The following is a 20,217-nucleotide window of genomic DNA, read 5'->3' on the forward strand; positions in this document are numbered from 1 at the left end:
AAATATACCACGTCAGAACCAAAAAGTGTCATGTGTCAAAATTGTTGAAATTCGCTACCCTATGTAGCGAATTTCAACAATTCTGACACATGACACTTTTTGGTTCTGTACATTCTAACGTGGCATATTTCGCTACACTGTGTAGCGAATTACTTGCATACATAATTCGCTACACTGTGTAGCGAATTATGCCGCGTGGCAGTTTGAGAAATTTTACTGTTCACGTGGCATTCTGGTAATTGTTTTGCCAAAGCGTGGCATTTTGGTCACTGTCCCCATTTTTTTCTCCTACTGATGCGTCAAAATTCGTGTTATTGTTTTTTTACATGTGGGCCCCATATGTTTTTTTATCTCTTGGCATAAGATAATGAATCTCCTACTACAGAAAATTCATTTAACATTTTATATATATAATAAAGGAAAATCATTATCTTATTTTATATGAAATAATTATCTTATGTTATTCTCACATCAAAAATTATGTCACCATTTTTCTTTTTTTAATAGGTGATGGGCTCCATCATATTATGTGACTATAGTAGGAGATAACTATATCCAACAACAAGAGAAAATAGAATTCCTATAATAAAACCAGGATAATAATTAATAAAAATAATTACTTATATTAAACATGCAAATCATTTTCATCACATCTTAGATGCTTGGTCAGGTTTGACATGTTATCTTATTAGAAAAATATAAAATCATTAATGCATCCTTATCTAATTAAGTTGTTGGGTTGAAATAATTCTTTATATGACATCAGAGCTGATGTGGTCATGAGTTCAATACTCATCGCATGTATTCTATTAATAAAAATAATTAAATATTTGAGATTTTTCTTAGCACAGGTAGGCTAGGTCTAATACATCATCCATCCTTACATCAAATTATTTGCAAGTCGTAACATTAAGGGCATGTTTGGTACATAGTATAGGATAAAGCCTGATAGTATAAGACCTGATAGTATAAGACCTGATTGTATAAGACTTGATTGAATTTTAATACTATCCAGCGTTTGGCACGGTATTGTATAAAATAATATATTGTATAAGATACTATCATCTAGTATTTGGTAATGTACTGTATAATACGATATATGATCAAAATAAATATTTTTAATAAAAATATCCTTTAATAAAGAATTTATATAATTCTTCAAAAAATGTCATATGATATTAATTTTTATAAAAATTTATTGATCAGTGTGTTCAAAATATAAATTAATTTTTATAAAAATAAAAATATTCAATATTTTAAAAATTATATTAAAAAATTAATTTTTATTTTAATAGATTGATATTAAAATAATATATTAATTTTTGAGAATTACATTTAATACATCAATCTTTTATCAGGTCTTATCCCTCACCCTTAGGCCGGATTAAGTTATACATCGTTTTGATGTATTAAGGGATTATGCTGTATAAGCTTATACTATACGATGGTCACACCAAACAACTGAAAATGTCATAACGTATAGTATAAGCTTATACTATCATGCCTTATACGTCACACCAAACAAGCCCTAATTTCATATTTGTACGGGTCCCTTTCTCCGCCGGGTTATGGATATAGGGGACTAAACTCTCCTTAAAAAAGAAATTAGCTAGGGTGATGAAATAAAAAAAATTCTAACATTTGCACCACAAATAAAATTTAATAAAAGAAAAAGAAAAGAAGAAAATCACCATAACAGAGAGTTGAATGAGCGTGATTACTTTGAAAGCAAGCCCTAGTGCATGTAACAGCTGAAAACTAGGAGAGTTTATTGGAGAAAATGTTAACATTAAATTAAGGAAGGCATGAATTGAAGTTAAGCTATGAAATCCAATATTTCTGATAATGGTAAATGAATCAGTAGTCTTTGGTTTGGCTTGTTGTGAGGTCTGAACTTACATGTCTAAAATTAGTTGTTAGAATCAATCTTGAATTTGTACAAAAGCTCATTTAGTAAGAAAACCTCATACTTCAATTTTAGAGCCTCTCAGGCTAACCTAGTATATTAACTTTTATTTTTATTTATTTTTTTATACTACTTGTAATAGTTCTCTCTCTCCAACCCATTTCATCTTATGAAATTATTAGTGTTGTTGATCATATATTCTGTTTGTATAAATTTTTGTTGTTTTATTGTTTTTAACAGCTAACTAACAGGATAAATCAAATTTTTATTTTTTTGTAAATAAATCATGTCACAGGCTGATGGTAACAGATAATAAGCTAAGCTAGACTCATATATTTAAACACAAACATAATTTTTTAAGATCAAAATTCTACCCAGCCCGTTATTACCGCTAGCGATAACCCTGTAAAAATCACTGCTTAAGAATGGTCCTTGATTCTGGCCAAAAATAAAGAAAGTTACTTGATTAGAGAAAAAGAAGGTTTGACAAATGAACCACTAATAAGAGTCTGTCGTTCAAAAAGTAGAACCCACTACAGTACATACTCATTATTCCACCACCACAAAAAAAAGAGCATACTATAAAGAAAATAAAAAAAAGAAACCAATTTAGAATTACATTTAATATGAAGAAAAGAAAAATAGCATATTAATAGTCATTAAAAATAGTGTCCTAAATGCTAAAACATCATTAATGAAGAGATACTGCCTAGTGTAGTCAAAACAGACACACTTCTCTCTCTTTCTCTTTCTCTTTATCTTTTTCCTTTGCAGCATTCATAAAGTAAGCCTACACATAAAGCCACCCCACAAACGAACCAAAACATTCTTTCTTGCACTAAGGAGCAGCTGCAGACAAACAAGGTGTGAACTCTCTCTCTCTCTCTCTCTCTCTCTCTCTCAAGTCATCCATTGCTTTTCTCTTTCTTTTCTTTGAATTCATGTCTTTTCTTCTTTGATGCACAATTCTGAGCTATTTATTCAGGGTTGAGGGGTTGTTTAAAAGCTGACACATAAATATCTATTTTTTCACTAGATTTAAGAGTTGTTTGTATCTTTGATTTCATTTTCTAGCTATATATCTAAGAGACGATGTTCATGGTAACTACATATATCTATATTGACACTCTATATATATCTCTTCTCTCTTTTTCTACCAAAGGTTGTTTTGTATCAGGTCCTATAAACACAAAAGCTAGCACTGCTTTTCATTTTCCTTTTCCTTACCCTTTTTGCTCGTGTGATAATTGTAAAAGAACAGAAAAATTAAAGAAGATCATACTATTTGTTATTATTAATTATTAATTAATATTCCTTTCATGCTTCAAGTTCTAATCCTCTACATTTTATTTTATTTTATTTTTTACACTTTTCATGACATAACCACCTTGTTTTGATTTTAATGTTAATTATCTCAAAAAATATGTTATGTAAACTTAAAATCACTAGCCCTTGAAATCTTTTATATGCTATGGATTCTTATCCCATATGAAAACTGTGACTGTAGCTATCCTTTCTCTCTTTATTTTGGGGTTCCTCAGAGTCATGGAGGGGATAACTCCCAATTCATGCACAAGGCAAGTTTTAGAGAAGAAAGCAAGGCCACAAGAGCAACTGAATTGTCCAAGGTGCAATTCAACCAACACTAAGTTCTGTTATTACAACAACTATAGCCTCACACAACCCAGATACTTCTGCAAGACTTGTAGAAGGTATTGGACAGATGGTGGTTCTCTCAGAAATGTTCCAGTTGGTGGTGGTTCCAGAAAGAACAAGAGGGTCACCACAGGATCATCATCATCATCATCATCAGCTACACCTTCATCAAAAGTTCCAGACCTAAACCCACCAAGCCTTTCAATCTCAGCTATTTCTTCCCAAAACCCTAATAAAATGCATGGAGGCCAAGATCTTAATCTGGCTTTCCCATCTATGGAGAATTATCATCATCATCATCATCATCATCATGGCATGTCCTCATATGTTGAGATGCACAATGGTGAAAACTCTTCTTCAGCACCACCAACTTCTCTTTCAGCTCTTGAGCTACTTAGGTCTAGCATGGCATCTAGGGGTTTGAATAATCCTTATGCTCCTTCTTCCTTGATGCCAAACTCAAACTCTCTTTACCCATCTGGGTTTAATCCCATGCAAGAAGTTAAACCTAACCTTGGATTTTCAGTTGATCATGGGATTGGAAACAGATCCTATAATGATCATCAAGTTCAAGAGAATGGTAGCAGACTTTTGTTCCCTTTTGGAGATGTGAAGCAGGCTGAAGTGGATCAGAACAAAGAACAAGGAAATTCAACTGGATATTGGAATGGAATGATTGGTGAAGGGTCATGGTAAGAAAAAAGAAAGAAAGAAATATGGGAGGAATAAGGAAACTAATATTTAAGAACTTAATGCATTATCTTATTTTTCTTCCCTATTTTTTTTTTCTCTCTCTTTTCAAATGGATCATTTGTCTGAAGTTGTTTCAGAACTAACTATAGGATACACATGGTTACTTTGTTTTGTACACACTTCCTTTGCTATTTGAGCAATGTGAGGATTTCACATCTCATTTTGGTTGTTATATATATATATAGAGAGAGAGAGAAGAAGAAGAAGAAGAGGTGAATATTGGGCCTGTTTTAATTTTGTCCATGGCATGCAACCTGTATTCATGAATTCTTCTGTAATTAAGAAGCAGAATCTCCTTCATTTATGATTATATGTATTTCAAAGTTGTGGTTGAAATGACTTTTGGGTGTGTAACCATGATTAAATGTTCAAATTAATTGTTCAAGTTTGTGAGTGTAACCATAATTATAAAAATTTGGTTGAGTTTTGCTTTGTGGTCTTTTTCAGCTCTCTATTCTTTCTCTGTGCCTGCAAGAATTAGTGGGTTGTCAGCTTTGTTGTCTAAATTATCACATCTGAGATTCTTCCAACTATGAAAGCACTTAGTGGAATTATTCGGAAGAATAATAGGAAAAGAAAACTGAAAAGGAAGGGCAAGAGAGTGTTCTATGGTCTTAGTGTTTTAGCTGAATTAGGAATGTCACACCCACTTCTAATGAACATAGCTAGTATTATAATTAAACATTGGACAAATCTTGAAAATTGGATTGTAATATATTACATATGTCATTAATTATATTTTGTAAGTTATCTAAAGAAATATTTCTTTTGAAGTGATCTTATAATATGTAAATTATATAAGCTTTTTTTTTAAAAATTTCACGATGGACCAAATTAAAAATAGGGTTCGTTTTTTTTGAAGTTACAGCAGATAAGTTATCTGCAGTAAGCCCAATACGACGTCGTTTTGGGACGGAAATCCTAGTGTTTTTGTAATTTTAATTTAGTTCAAGGTTATTATAGTCTTTATAATTATAATTTTCTAATCTTTCGATCCCAAAACGATGTCGTTTTGGAAGTAAATGCAGATAATTTATCTGCATTAACTGCAGAAATATTTTTCTGTTAAAAATAAGAAGAATTCGGTAATTAATTACTATTTTTTCTTCATGAAAGGATAATGAACTCAAAATTTATTATTTTTTTAAAGAGGGATTGTGAAAACAAGACTTAGAAATTAGCTCACATGTTTTTTCATTAAATTTCTTATAAATTCGGATAAGCAACTGCTTTATTCATTGTATTGATAATTAAATAAATGTTGTTTTTACGATGGTTTTCATCTTTAAAATATTTACCAAAAATGTGTAACATGATTACCTGCCCCAACTAAACACTAACCTAATATAAGTGTCATCCACTTGCAGATTAATATAATTTGAAGACTTTCAATTTAATGAGTGTCGTATGTCATACATCCACCTGCTGTTAAATATAGTATGTGGAAGGACTAAAGAAAACTATGAAGAGCCCAACTTGTTTCGGTATAGTGGGACCCTCAAACATTCTAATGGTGCAAGTGGAAACTATTTATTATACCAATGGCTAGGTCAATGTCTTCACATGTGGACAATTTATTAATTAATAAAATGTAGGATTGTTCTTACGTTGTGTTTTTCACTTTGAGTAAGTTCCATTGGAGGGACAAAATACCTTCCCTCATGTGTTGGCCTTCTTCTTACGCCATTCTCTTTTTCTTCTCCTTAGGGTACGTACGTAGAGACACTCATCTTTGAAAACCAAAATGTTTTCCCACAATTCATAACCGCTCTTGAAACTGATGACATAATAATTCCCTTAAACTAATAATTCTACTTTGTCGTTTTATGTAACAAGATTGCTTTTGGGGTATGTTTTTTGGGTTTTATGTTTATCATTTAACGTAATATAACTTCACTTTCCTACACACACATTAAAGATGTGGGGTCCACATGTTTTTCTTTCTCTTTCATCATTTCATTTTGTCTCTCCCTTTTGATGTGAGAGTTGGAAACAACACTTACATTATGTTACATAACACTAATAAAACCCATGTTTTTTTCATGTTGGAATGAGAAAAAACATATCTACTATGCACTAATCAAAAGATGTGCCTTGAGGCTTTAAAAAAAAAAAAAAAAAACAGATGAGTCCCACATTTTATGTCTATTTCATGACCGAAGGTATCTTATGTGACATGAAAGTTATTTCTCCATAGATAATTATACACTTATGCAAGGGTTTTTTGTTGATTATTCTTACAAGCAACAAGGTAACATCAAATTATGGTCTTACACACAGTAATTCAGAAGGGAAACATCCCAAATAAAATAAAAAAGGATAAATAGAATAATTATGGTCTTGCAGCTAGCGTGAGGGTTGCTATGATTTTTCTTCGTATGATGTGTAGAATGTTTTAAATAAAAATTTCAAAATAATTAATTTTAGAATATAAATTATATTTACAAATTTTTTTATTTACAACCTCTTATAACTATTTAATTACTGTTAGATCAACATCAAATTAATGTCTCTCATTTGATAATATTTTTTAACCATATATAATTTTGATCAAATGATAAGAAAAATAATTATAAGAAAAAAGATGTTATAAATATAATCTCCCTTATAAGATATTTATATAACATTTTCAAAATAAGTCTCACTTTTCCAGCAGGTCCTGGTCCTGGCATCATGAAGCCAAACATTCATATTTGGGCCGAAAATGCACTATGCAATACTGTAATCTAACAGTAAATATCCATTTGGACTTCGCTATCAAACATGGACTGAATAATGAGTTTAAAAAAATTAAAACTTTTTTAAATGAAATTAACGTGTTATTCTACAAAGTAAAATAGTAAATAAATAAACTTGTTGATTATTGTACAAGTGCGTGAGTATGAGAATATAGCTACTAAAAATATGAATATGCTTACGTTTTGAACATAGTGTGAAGAATTCTGGTTTTCCAGTTTCCACAGCACCATCAACTTGTCTCAGACTGCAAATTCTAAACGGTCTTCTTGTGCCTAATTTGATCATTTAAGTTTCAAGGTACGCCTTTGTATTTTATACATATTCCAATATTCCATGACATCATAGCTTTCTTAACATATACACGCACTTTCTCAAATTTCCAACAAATAGATTTCAACTTATGTTTATATGATAAGAAAAGAGAGTTTTATTTCTAATAAAACAAAATTGTGTTTCATAAACAAAATTTAATGCAAACGCAAATGACCATTCTTGTATATCAGTTCTAAGGCATTACTAAAAGAGGATAAGAAATAAAGGAAGGTACATTTGAAAGCACCAGTTATAATCCGATACATATATTTTCTCTACTGTACAGAAATAACTCAACATATTTATTTGTTTAATACCTTAGAAGCAGCTTAGAAAAACAGTTGGCAACAAAACATTACTTGAGTAATCCTTCCAGTTCTGTCTTCTATACAAAGGTATGGCCTTTTCCAGAACAAGAGAAGGACAAGAGGCTCTTGAGAAGGTAAACCAAGTTTTAGGGATACACAGATTTTTCACTTATCAGCATTGATTCCGAAAATTCGGACCTTGTGCATATGGGGGAACTTAGCAACAACCAGCACAATCACTGCAACGGTGTTGAAGAAGAGCATTGGGTTCTGATAGTCAGTTGTGTGTGAGGCGATCAAGTACCTGGCAATCACAAAATATCAAGCAGTAAATAACTAATGATTTTTAAATCATATGTACATTCTCAAGATAACTAAACATGAATTAAGTGAGCTCCACAAATAACACTTATGGCATTTCTCCATTTCATCCACCCAGCTTGAATCCTATGGTTTACATCTCCCTTAATTGTTTCATCATCTTGGATGATATATTCAAAATACTTAAGTCTTGCAACTTGTGAAATAGTACGATCTCAAATTTTCAACTCTAAGCTAGTGCTAGTGTGTGTTGAACTTAATGTCAGGCAATTAATTCAACCCAAAAGCTTAAGGTGTTAAATGAAAGTCACATTAATGGTTTTATATATATCTCTAACACTCCCCTTCACGTAAAAGCCCTTGGACTTGAAGCGTTGATAATGCACAGGCCCACCTAATGTTGATTTAACCTTTTTTTATTATTAGAAAACGAGAGCAGTGAGAATTGAACTCATGACTACTTGGTCAAAGAAGTTCTAATACCATGTCAAGAAATCAATTCAACCAAAAAGGTCGCATTAACGGTTTTATATAATATCTCTAATACTTACATTCCAAATACTCCATTTTACTTCTACTTAATAAGAGACCATGTGCTTCCAAAGATTTTCTACACAGCTCTAGTTTACCATCTATTTCCTTTCCTCACTCTCACACTAGGATTATATCATATGCAAAACCATGCAATGCAATGTAGCACTAGCTCCTTATATGATCAGTGAGTACATCCAAAACCAACGTAAATTTGAGTTTGACAACCTTGCTTGCACTAAATAATGCAACATGCTTATTCCAATAAGTTTAAATTAATAACTGATACCTCAAAGATAAATATCATTCTCATTGTAGAAAACTACCCAGAGAAACATAAAGTACTCCTACAACAATCAAGACAGTCCTGAATCATTGAGAAGCAGCAGTGATACAACATTCTAGCTGATGCTCAAATCATTTCCATAAAAAGTAATTCCTTTGCTTTTGAAATCCTCAGCTTTTGGAAAACAAAATGGGTGTACCTCTTAATCTAGATGCAACGGTCAACTTCAGGGATTTTGGTGGCACTAAGGAGGGAAAGTGTCTTTGGCAATGTACTATTTACCCCGTTCATTTGAGTATTTGGCATGCAAAATGCTTTCATTTTCAAGAATATTTTCCAGACAACATAGCTGCTATGGTACAGGATCATCATTTTGGCACACTACGCTGTCTCTTCAAGAGGGTGTCCTTACCAGATATTCAAAGGGATTTGTTTTAGCTTGATTGTCTGTCTTTTCTTTGTTTCTCTTTATGCCTTTATTAAGAAGGACTTCTTATCCTCGGGGTTTGTACTCTTTTCTTTTTATATCTAATACTATTCTATCAAAAGCATTCAAAATCCTCAAAATTAAAGTTATGAAGTTAGGTTGTTTGGCCAAAAAAAAAAATAGATAGCAGATCAGGTTGAACCCCAGACACCAAGAAGAATAGAAACCTTCCAGGTCATAATAGAACACACACACTCAGAGAGAGCATTAGGGCACTAACTTCAAATCCCTTTAAAAGTTACCCACACCAGCAGCCCATACAAATGGTATTGACATGGAAATTGTCCTTGTAGAAACCTTGTTATCAGTTATCATTTCTCACCTCATATCATTCACTCTATGACCAAGTCATAAAGAGGCGATCCTTACTACCCTCCATTCTTCTAATAAATATTATGGAATTTTTTAACACAAATAAATGAGCCTGAGCTCTTAGGTGAAGGCAGATATGAATGGTTTTATACTTGTACTATATTCCTAATACACGCCCTCCCAGAAGAACTCATTGGGCTTGAAAGGTGTACAATGCATAGGCCCACCTACTTGTGTTATATCTCTAAGACACCCCCTCATGCAAGAAACATTGTTCCTGAAGCGTGAATAATGCATAGGCCCAATTTATTTTTTTTGGAAATGAAGAAGCTATGGCATTTCATCCAGAATAGAATTAAAACGTATCATACATAGCACTGACTTGAAGTACAGAATCATGATAGGATTGTGCACTAACCTAAAACTATAAAGTGCAGGATAAGAATTCTGGAGCTAATTGTCAGAGAGAGCTGTGAATTGGGAAACATTTCCTATCAAATTCTAAGCCAACCTATGCAAAACAATTTTTCTCACTATCACCTAAAGCTTCTTTCTATGTCGCCTGCAACTTCATTCGTCATCCTCTTCCTCCTCATGATTGACTTCAGACTTTGACTTTGACAACTCATCTTCCTCTCAAGGATTCTTGCCCTCTAATAATATTTCTATCATACTCATTCTTCTTCTTCTCTGCCCCGGAAACATAGCTAGCTTTCTCAGTATCAGACATCGATTTCCATCAGTCACCGCTAGCTTTAATAACCACGGCGATGGATTTGTTGTTCGAATGCTCCTTGTACTGCTCTCTGATCTCAGACATGAAAACAAAGAAACCATAAGCGATTCCAAGGCAAGCACGACAGCCAATGGCTTTATAGCACATGGATTGATGACGAGGCCAAACATTTTCAAAATATCACAAAACCCTGCATTCTTCAATGACTCAGAATCTCTAACTCGAACCGAGTCTTCACGATTTCGTCACTCATCTTCGTTGTTTTCATGTCCGGGTTCATAGAACACCACAAGGAACATCCAAACAACAAAGTTGTCGCCGTGGTTGGTAAGGCTAGCGGTGACAAATGGAAATCGATGTTTGATGCTGAGTAAGCTCGCTACATTTCCAGGGCAGGGAAGAAGAAAGAAGAGTATGATAGAAATATTCTGGCCTACAATAGGAAATTGGAGTTAAGAACCTTTCAGAGGAAGATGAGTCTGACAAGTCAAAGTCTGAAGTCAATGATGTGGAGGAAGAAGATGATGAGTGAAGTTGCAACCCAAAAGCTTGAGTTAAGTGAAGGCCATATTAGTTTTATATATTATATCTCTAACATACCCCCTCACCCAAGAGCCCTTGATTTGAAACGTGGATAATGCACATGCCCATTTTTTATTCATACTATATTTCTAACAAAAAGATATCTATTAAAAGAACGCGTAGTATTAGCTACCCATTGATTTACAAACCTCACTTATAATATCTTATGATATGAACAAATCAACAAAGTAATATTGTAATATATAGTAGAATTTAAAAGTGCATAATTCTGCTTCCTTGCATTAATAGTTGCAATGCTTCACACTTTCATTCCTTGCAAATTGATGGCATTAAGAAAACCCTAACTCTTCCTGGAAACAAATGTAATTCAAAAGCTGATTCAACTAAACTATGAGAAAATGCAAGGATAATAGTGCAGACTGATTTTGACATCAGACACAATCCAATGACATAGATGAAGTTACACAAGACCACAAGTAAATTGCAGATCATAATTGAATGATGTAGAGCTGTATAGAAGTTTTCATAGGTAGCCTTTTTTATATTTTTCTTTATTTTTTCACCAACAAAAACAAATTCCTTTTTCTAGCAATTGCTTGTGGAATTGCCATAACACAATTGTTATGAAGCATACAGATATGAACATACATGTAACTTATATAAACGAGAACTTACAAGACAACAGTAATTCCAAATACATGTAACTTATAAGACTACATCACAGCTGAGAGACATGTACTTCACATAAGAAGAAGGGAATAAACACACATGTAGCAATTTCTTGCACCACAAGAAGTTATCAACCAAAAAATATTATGAAATGCATGTGTTATAATAACACTATCAAGAATGCACACAGATAATTTTGTCTGCACCAGTGTAGACAATATTTTAATGAGTGCAGACCAATTCAGGTTCATATAACAAGTCTGCAGATAAAAAAATAAAAAATTCATACACCCTATGACATCACCAGGAACATACACTTTTAAATATAAAAACAATGGGATGCAATTAGAGGAGAACTTACAGCACCAAGGGAACAACTGTTAGAAATTTCCGGTTACGAGTGAGCTGCTTTCCATTGTCTACCTGCTCCCACCAAGTCAATCTATTATAGATCCCCTGGTCCTCCGCAAATGGAGTTCCTTTCTTCCAGTGGAAAAAGTGATATGTTACCTGATGGACACAACATAATAATCAAGCCACGTAGAAAGATCAAATTATTTCAACATTCATTAAAAAACAATAATTGACAAACAAAATATTAATTGTTAACTTGATCCAATCACACAATTTAGCAAGAAAAAAAGCCCTGCCACAACCTCACCAAGAAATAATTGAGTGGAAATAGATTGCCTCAGTATTATACTTAAACAAGACACATGATAAAAGCCCCACCTACCCCAAAAAACGAAAGAAGATGAAGAAAAAATATCTTGTCAAACAATTCATTCCAAGTCTTTCTGTAAGACAAACATTAAATGATAAGAAATATTAGGTTCTATTTCAAAGCACAATCTAATAATCAAATACTATATTTTAGAAGGAATGGACACACCTTTTGAGGCATCATAAAACTTGAACTGGCGTACTTCTAAAGTTAAACAGAAGAGAAGCAAGAAAGAAAATTTTGAACATTAAAAGAAAGAGGGAAGCCATGAAAGTTAGAGCATATTAAAAGCAAAGCTATATAAGCCTATCCCAAAGATTAATAAGAAATTGTTATCTTTTTATTAGATTATATATATATTGGTTAATGGGAAAAGTGTTTGTATATAAATTTTTAATAAAATATAACATCTTGGGTTGTCCTGAAGTAGCCTATCCCAAAGCCAACCCTTTTTTTCCGGGTAACATATAAGCCTCCCATCTCGTTCCACATTCCTTGTAACTAACTTCCTAGCCAAGGGAGAACAATAACAAGAATGTAGAGGAGTAACTAACTTCCTAGCCATGGGAGAACTAGACAAGAACAAGAACAAGATTATAAAGGAGAAATAACGAATTGCTAGTAACAAAACTAGGAATTGGGGCCACCCTCCACCCGTGACAAGAGAAAACAGAAGCAAATTACTGTTGTATTGTTCGTTCACTTTCAATTCCGGATTATGATTTTGTAAGGTGGCAGAGGTTTCATACATCTAATTTATATATGTCTTATGAACACTCTACCCTCTATCTCTCTTTCTTAATGTTTATGAATATCAAGAATGAAACAAAAAAGTATGAATCCTGAACCATTTAGCATTTATTAGCCCACAAGAAGAAACAACTCCCACACTTAATAACTATGTATGACTCAATAAATTAACATCTCAACCCTCTCCAGGTCCAGCACAATTAATATCTTTCCAAGATTAATAGTATTACATTCAGTCTCTCATCTTACAAAGCCAACAAGACCTGAAACTTCAAGATTCAACCATCAAGCATATTGAACACGGATCAAATTTGCCCCTTCCATGAACAATTCACCAATCAACAACCCACTTACCCAAAACCAAAAACCAAGACAAGACAAACACCTACCCCATTCATAAAAAATAATAATAATAATAATAATAAACACATACACACCCAAAAAAAGCCTTACACTGCAAGAATTTCAAACGGGTTATCATAGGCAAAAAAAGAAGCCAAATCAAAAAGGTAACAAAGACCCAAAATTCAATTTAAAAATAAATAAATAAAAAAACAGAAAAGCATGAATTATAAGAAAATAAATAGGAAGAGAGAAAAAGCATAGATACGAGGAAATGGACGAGATTGACGCTGGTCCATGCGATGCCAGGGGAACAACCGAAGACGGAGAGAACGAGGATCCATGAAAAGAAGAGTATGAGGATGTAGGTCGTCCACACGCCAGGGTAGGTGAACCACTCCGTGTTCCTGTTCAGATCCGCTGGTTGCACAGCCTTCACATACAGATTTGCCATCAAAAGTTCGAAAACCAGAGATACCCTTTTGATCTTGGATCCAAAAAGCTCCAAACTTTGGCCACCGATTGCAGTTTTAATGATGGTGGGTTTGATGGGTGCTGAAAATTCCAAAAACCCAGAAACACGAGAGCTTTTTCTGATTGTGTTTCTCTCTCTTTCTCTTTCTCTCTCTTTGCCTGATCAAAATATCAACGTTGCCGTGTGTGGATGAATTGAAAAAATGAAAATGAAAGCTGAACTTTATTTAATTTTCTCGGTAAATAAGTAAATAACAATAGAGATAATAACATATTATTATATAAGAGACCAAAAAAAACGAAGTCGTTTCGATATTCTTTGATTTTTCATGGTTTTCTGGTGTTTTTGAAGGTTGGAAACAGTTTTCTTATTTGACTTTTTTTAAGGATTCCGTTTTTTTAAAAAAAAATTTGGACCATACGTAAGGTCAGATATAAATTAAAGTTTGTTACTAAATCCCAATCCAAATCCCATCACTAGCAGTTAAAGTGAATAACTAATTTGGTTGTGCTTTTTTGTTTTCCTGGTTGTGTTTGGATTGAATAAAAAATATTAACAAATAAAGGAAGGAAAACTCCATTTTCACCCACTGTTATTTTGTGATTTGTCATTTGATCTCCTATGATTTTAAACTTATCAGTTACACCCACTGTGCTGAGATATTTTGTCATTCAAATGGTTTCAAATTTTCACTTAGACCCCTTGTGGTTACAAAAAATTTCACTTAAACACCTTGTGATTTAAAAAATAAATATTTAAAAAAATAAAATTTTAAAATAAATTTTCTCTCTTTTTTATTTTATATCCTCATGTAATGAATGCATTTATGGTTTAAAAAATATTTCAAGTTATTTATTCTGAAATTAATTTATAAATTATCTTAATTTTTTTAAAATATATTTGAAAATAAAAAAATATTATTTAAGATAAATTAAATATATATTATCAAAATAAGATATTTACATTCTTTAGATAATTTTATAACGATATCGGATAAAAAAAATATATAAAATAAAGTAATATTTGATTTGAATTTATTTTCTTGATAAAAATAAGTGAATTTAAAAAGAAAATTTATTTTTTAAATCCTAAATGCATTAGGTGAGGATATAAAATAAAAAAAAGAAGAGAATTTTTGTTTTAAATATTTATTTTTGTAATCACAAGGTGTTTAAGTGAAATTTTTTGTAACCACAAGAGGTCTAAGTGAAAATTTGAAACCATAGGGGGTTAAATGACAAAATATCTTAGCACAGTGGATCTAACTGATAAGTTTAAAATCACATGTGGTCAAATGATAAATCCCAAAATCACAGTGGGTGAAATAAAGATTTTCCAATAAAGAAATATAGATGTAATGTAAGGCTTTTTCACCCTTTTGCCCCTCATTAATTATTTAATAATAATTTTGCCCCTTATTCAGAACTATCTACCCATCTGCCCCTCTTTAATCGATTAAATCAAAAATTTAATCGATTAAATGATCAAAATAGGCAAAAATCGTTAACTTGAAGATTTAGTCGATTAAATCTCCCTATTTAATCGACTAAATCTCCCATACATAAGGTTGTTCTTCTGATAAATTGGAAGATTTAATAGATTAAGTTGAAGATTTAATCGATTAAATCTTCATTTGATCATTTAATCGATTAAATTTTTGATTTAATCGATTAAAGAGGGACAGATTGGTAGATAGTTTGCAATAAAGGGCAAAATAGTTATTAAATAATTAATGAGGGACAAAAAGGTGAAAAAGCCTGTAATGTAAACAGTAATAAGTTTAAGGAGTTTTAAATTGGTTGTGTTTTAAAAGTTAAAGTGAATAACCAATTTAGTTGTGTTTTTTATTTTTTAAAAAAATTGGTTGTGTTTGGATTTATATTTTGGAAGTTTCTCCATTCAAACATACAATCTGCCGTTCCACGTAGCATTGTATTTTTTTAGAAAATATTTAAATTAATACTGTTTAAAAATTGAGGCCTCAAATTGAGGAATGTTATACTTACAACTTATTTTTGTTTACAACCTCTCACAACCATATTTGATTTCTGCCAATCAACGGTTAAGATTTTTCGTAAATCAAATTTATTAATTAATTATTAATTCACAATAAATTATAATCGTTGATTGACGAAAATCAACGGTTAAGATATAGTTGTATAAGGTTGTAAATGAAAATAGGTTGTAATAACCTTTCTCTTAAAATTTACCAAAAAAGTATAAAACAAAACTATTAAAATTAGGTGCTTTTGGTCATATAAAAGATGCAGAAATCATTTCTCTACCATTGATAGTAAATGGATAGGTAGTTTTACTTATCTCTTTTTTTGCTTACTTTTGCTTATCATTTTCAATACTATTAGATTATAATCTCAACTAGCTTTATTTTATTTTATTTTTTCTATTGAGATTTTGATCTAATAGTATTGCAGGTGATTTTAATGAAATTGCCTTTCCAAGTGAGAAACGTGGCGGTGCTCTAGTTGATACTAGCAGATGTAATAAATTTTCTTCTATTCTAACTGATATAAAGATGATTGATCTTGAAGGAATAGGTTCTAAATTTACATGGCGAGGACCAAGATTTCTTCATTTAGATAGAGTCTTTAAACGTTTAGATCGAGCTTGTAGCAATGTTGAATGGAGGTTGATGTTTCATGAAGGCCAGGTTCGAGTGCTTCCTCGTATTAACAGTGACCATAATCCTATCCTTATTACCTTAGAGCCAAGCAAAGTTAATGGGGTGGAACGCCCTTTCCGTTTTCATTCTTTTTGGTTGGATCATCAATTTTTTAACAATTTCATCAAGGAAAACTAGCGTCAGGATCAAAGAACAGTTGATAGTCTTCGTGATTTCACTCCTCTTATTAAGCAGTGGAATAAAGATGTGTTTGGTAATATCCATCATAAGAAGAACAGGTTGATTGGTAGGCTTGAAGGTATCCAGAGGGCAATTTCTGAGCAGAATAAAAGCCATTTGGAAAAGATTGAAGGCAAGATAAGGGGTGAACTTGAACAAGTTTTAGAACATGAGGAACTTTTGTGGTTTGAAAAGTCTCGTGCTACTTGGATAGCTCAAGGAGATAGGAATACAAAGTACTATCATACAAAAACAATTGTTAGACGTAGAAGGAGCAAGATCTTGGAGTTGAAAGATGATGCTGGAAACTTGATTAGAGAAGATCACAACATTGCACGGGTAATAAATGCTTACTTCTCTAAACTATTTTCTGAAGAAAACCATGATCGTCCTTGGGTCCAAACTCTTTAGCCAAAGGTGGACGATGAGACTGCTGTTAACTTAGGTGCTCCAATTTCAAAAGATGAAGTCAGACGAGCTTTCTTTTCTATGAAAGATTCAAAAGCTCCAGGGGAGGATGGATATACCGCAACATTCTACAAAAAGAACTGGGAATTTATTGGTGAACAGATTTGCAGAGATATCAAGTATTACGCAGAAAACCCTTCCAGCATTGAGGAAGTCAACGGTACTCTAATCACTTTGATCCCCAAAGTTCCTAAGCCAATGTATGTTTCTCAATTCAGGCCTATTTCTTTGTGTAATGTCATTTATAAGGGTATGAGCAAGATCATTGTGGATAGGCTTAAGCTTACAATGGAGAATTTAGTTTCTCCTTACCAAGCTAGCTTCGTGCCAAATCGTCAGCTTCAGGATAATATTATAGTAGCAAAGGAGCTGGTTCATTCTATGGGGAGAGTAAAAGGAAAGAAAGGTACAATGGCAATCAAACTGGACCTTGAAAAAGCTTATGATAAACTCAGTTGGAGTTTTATCTATAAAGTGCTTATTGAAGTTCAGTTTCTTGATTGGATGATTGGTGTTATAATGGCTTCTATAACTTCTAATCGTTCGAGGGTCTTGATAAATGGTGTGGCTTCGGATTGCATAGTTCCTCAGAGAGGAATTCGTCAAGGGGATCCAATCTCTCCTTATATTTTTGTGTTGTGTGTTGAGAAGCTTTCCCACTTGATCGCTGAAAAAGTGACTATGGGTTCGTGGAAGCCTATTAGAGTCTGCAGAAGAGGGCCGAGTGTATCCCACCTTTTATTTGCAGATGATATCATTCTCTTTGCGGAAGCAGATATGGAGCAAGCTAAGGTGATTATGGATTGTATTAATCTATTTTGTGAGATGTCGGGGCAAAGTGTTAGTGCAAATAAATCTTTGATTTATTTTTCCCCGAATACTGATACTCAAGTTGCTGCAAGGATTGTCAACAGAATGGGCTTTAAGCGCACTTCTAGTATTGGCAAATATTTAGGCTCTGTTGTTAAACAAGGGAGATATATTAAAGCAGACTATGGAGCTATCAAGGATAGGATACGTTCAAAACTGGATGGTTGGAAAAGCCATTGCCTTTCTTTTGCTGGTCGAGTTACTTTGGTGAAATCGGTCATTGCTGCAATCCCTTCTTTCCATATGCAGAATGATCTTTTACCAGTAACGTTTTGTGATGAAATTGAGCAGATACAAAGGGCTTTCATTTGGGGAGATCAGGAGAGCAGAAGGCGGGCTCATTTAGTAGCTTGGGATCAAATGTATAAACCCAAAGATAGAGGTGGTTTGGGAATAATTAATCTTCGACTCCAAAATGAAGCTTATATTCATAAACTGGCGTGGAAGGTGTTAACTAAGAAAGATGATTTATGGGTTAAGATTTTAGTAGACAAGTATGGTAGAGGTCAAGACTTAAGGAGAGGTATAAAGGCAAAATCATATGACTCTAAACTTTGGCGTGATCTTGTTAAATGTTGGAGTAATTTCCTTGCTGGTCTTAGATGGGAAATAGCAGACGGTTCTGAAGTAAAGCTTTGGACTGATAACTGGTTGGATGGGAGGAAAATTTGCAGCAGTTGTCGAGCAATCAGGTGCCGTGGGAGGAGAGTCAGAAATCAATTGCAGATTACATGGTGGATGATGGTTTCCGTCTTGAAGTTGTTCATCAATTTCTGGAGTCAGATTTGGCTGATGCAGTAACAAATCATCTCAGGCTTATTCCAAGGAATGGGGAGGATAGATTAGTTTGGATCAATAATCATCACTCAACTTCTTTGGTTAAGGTCGCTTACTGTAATCTTATGAACTTCCCAGCAGATGTTCACACTAGCTTATGGAAAAAAGTTTGGTCGTGGAATGGACCTGAACGAGTGAAAGTGTTTATGTGGATGACTTTGCTTGCTAAACTTTCAGTGCGCAGCAGAACCAGTAAGTGGAGCGGAGGTTCAAATGTCTGTCCAAGTTGTCCAAATCATGAGGAAACTATTATTCATGTTCTTCGTGATTGTAGACATGCTAGGAAAATTTGGCAATCTTGGTTTACAGGTTCAATACCCAATTCCTTTATGAATTCGAATTTGCAGGATTGGTTAACTTTAAATATCGATAACATGTGGTCCTCCAATAAAGTGAAGGACTGGAGGGATATTTTCTTCACTACTTGTTGGTTTTTGTGGAAGTGGAGAAATTTGGAGATCCATGAAGATCATTTCTGTCATGATGAGCAATCGCAGGCTTCAATTTGGATGTTTGTCCAACAGATTCTGCAAGCCCGAATTTATCAGCGCCGTGGTGATTCCAACGATAGCGTTTGGACAGCCCCCAAGCAAGGGTGGGTTAAGTTGAATTGTGATGGAGCTTCTTCTAGTGGCATGAAAAAAGCTAGTTGTGGTGGTATATTAAGAGATCACAATGGATCCTTTTTGGGAAGCTTCTATTGTAATTTAGGTTCCTGCAATCCTCTTGATGCAGAATTATGGGGATTACTGAAAGGTTTGGAACTGCTTTGGGGAACAGGATTAAAAAGAATAGAGCTAGAATGTGATTCTAGCCAAGCCATCCAGATGTTAAAGGAGCAGCATGAAGATCCTAGGGACTCTCAAGTCACTAGCAGATTGAGATTATGGTTAAAAGCAGATTGGACTATTCATCTTGTTCATACCAAGAGAGAAAACAACAAATGTGTTCATTGGTTAGCTAAAGCTGGGCAGACTAATAATCTCCATTTCAAGATTTTTAAAGATCCTCCTCCTCAGTTGATGGAACTTATAGTTGCTGATGCTAGAAATATGTCTAGCTTGTTAGTTTCTGATTTGTAATTTCTTTCTGTTTCTGGGGCTTAGCCCCTCTTTATTTACAAAAAAAGAAAAAAAAGAAAAAAATAAGTAGAATAACCTATCTTGATAATAAAACCGCAATGTGGTCCATCACATTTATCATTTCTCTCTCTTTATTAGTTTCTCGTTCCTTCTTTTTTTATGAGTGGCAGAGAAAATAATTTTTACACTAAATGCAAAAATAATTTCTTCATGAAAGATTTACATGGAAAAAGTGGTGTCTTGCGAGGAG

General features: G+C 33.2%; 2 protein-coding genes across 3 annotated transcripts; one reads left to right on the plus strand and one right to left on the minus strand.

Annotated features, from left to right (window-relative positions):
• The first annotated feature begins 2,726 nt into the window (after nt 1-2,726).
• LOC133313073 (dof zinc finger protein DOF2.5) lies at nt 2,727-4,703 on the plus strand. 2 transcript variants are annotated; one of them, XM_061514390.1, is made up of 2 exons: nt 2,727-2,770; nt 3,414-4,703. In XM_061514390.1, exon 2 carries the CDS (start codon nt 3,452-3,454, stop codon nt 4,256-4,258), a length of 807 nt encoding a protein of 268 aa, XP_061370374.1. In that variant the 5' UTR covers nt 2,727-2,770; nt 3,414-3,451; the 3' UTR covers nt 4,259-4,703. The 2 variants fall into 2 exon arrangements, with proteins under 2 accessions (XP_061370374.1, XP_061370375.1); XM_061514391.1 differs by having other exon boundaries at nt 2,733-2,770; nt 3,448-4,703.
• Nucleotides 4,704-7,520: 2,817 nt separating this feature from the next.
• Nucleotides 7,521-14,036, minus strand: LOC133313068 (uncharacterized). Its single transcript, XM_061514379.1, has 3 exons — nt 13,644-14,036; nt 11,921-12,069; nt 7,521-7,978 (listed from the first exon to the last, which is right to left on the minus strand). Exons 1-3 carry the CDS (start codon nt 13,827-13,829, stop codon nt 7,840-7,842), a joined length of 474 nt encoding a protein of 157 aa, XP_061370363.1. The 5' UTR covers nt 13,830-14,036; the 3' UTR covers nt 7,521-7,839.
• Nucleotides 14,037-20,217: the final 6,181 nt, after the last annotated feature.

Source organism: Gastrolobium bilobum, unplaced genomic scaffold, assembly GCF_033153095.1.
Source record: "Gastrolobium bilobum isolate Gb01-03AN ecotype WA unplaced genomic scaffold, APGP_CSIRO_Gbil_v1 utg5634, whole genome shotgun sequence".
NCBI lineage: Eukaryota > Viridiplantae > Streptophyta > Magnoliopsida > Fabales > Fabaceae > Gastrolobium > Gastrolobium bilobum.

Excerpts from the sequence above, each read along its gene's own strand:
- LOC133313068 (XM_061514379.1), bottom strand. The coding sequence starts at position 13,829 with ATGGCAAATCTGTATGTGAAGGCTGTGCAACCAGCGGATCTGAACAGG. Across the intron at positions 12,070-13,643 it reads TCAATCTCGTCCATTTCCTC|GTAACATATCACTTTTTCCA; the intron begins GTATCTATGCTT and ends TGTGTCCATCAG. Across the intron at positions 7,979-11,920 it reads ACAGTTGTTCCCTTGGTGCT|GTACTTGATCGCCTCACACA; the intron begins GTAAGTTCTCCT and ends TGTGATTGCCAG.
- LOC133313073 (XM_061514390.1), top strand. The coding sequence starts at position 3,452 with ATGGAGGGGATAACTCCCAATTCATGCACAAGGCAAGTTTTAGAGAAG.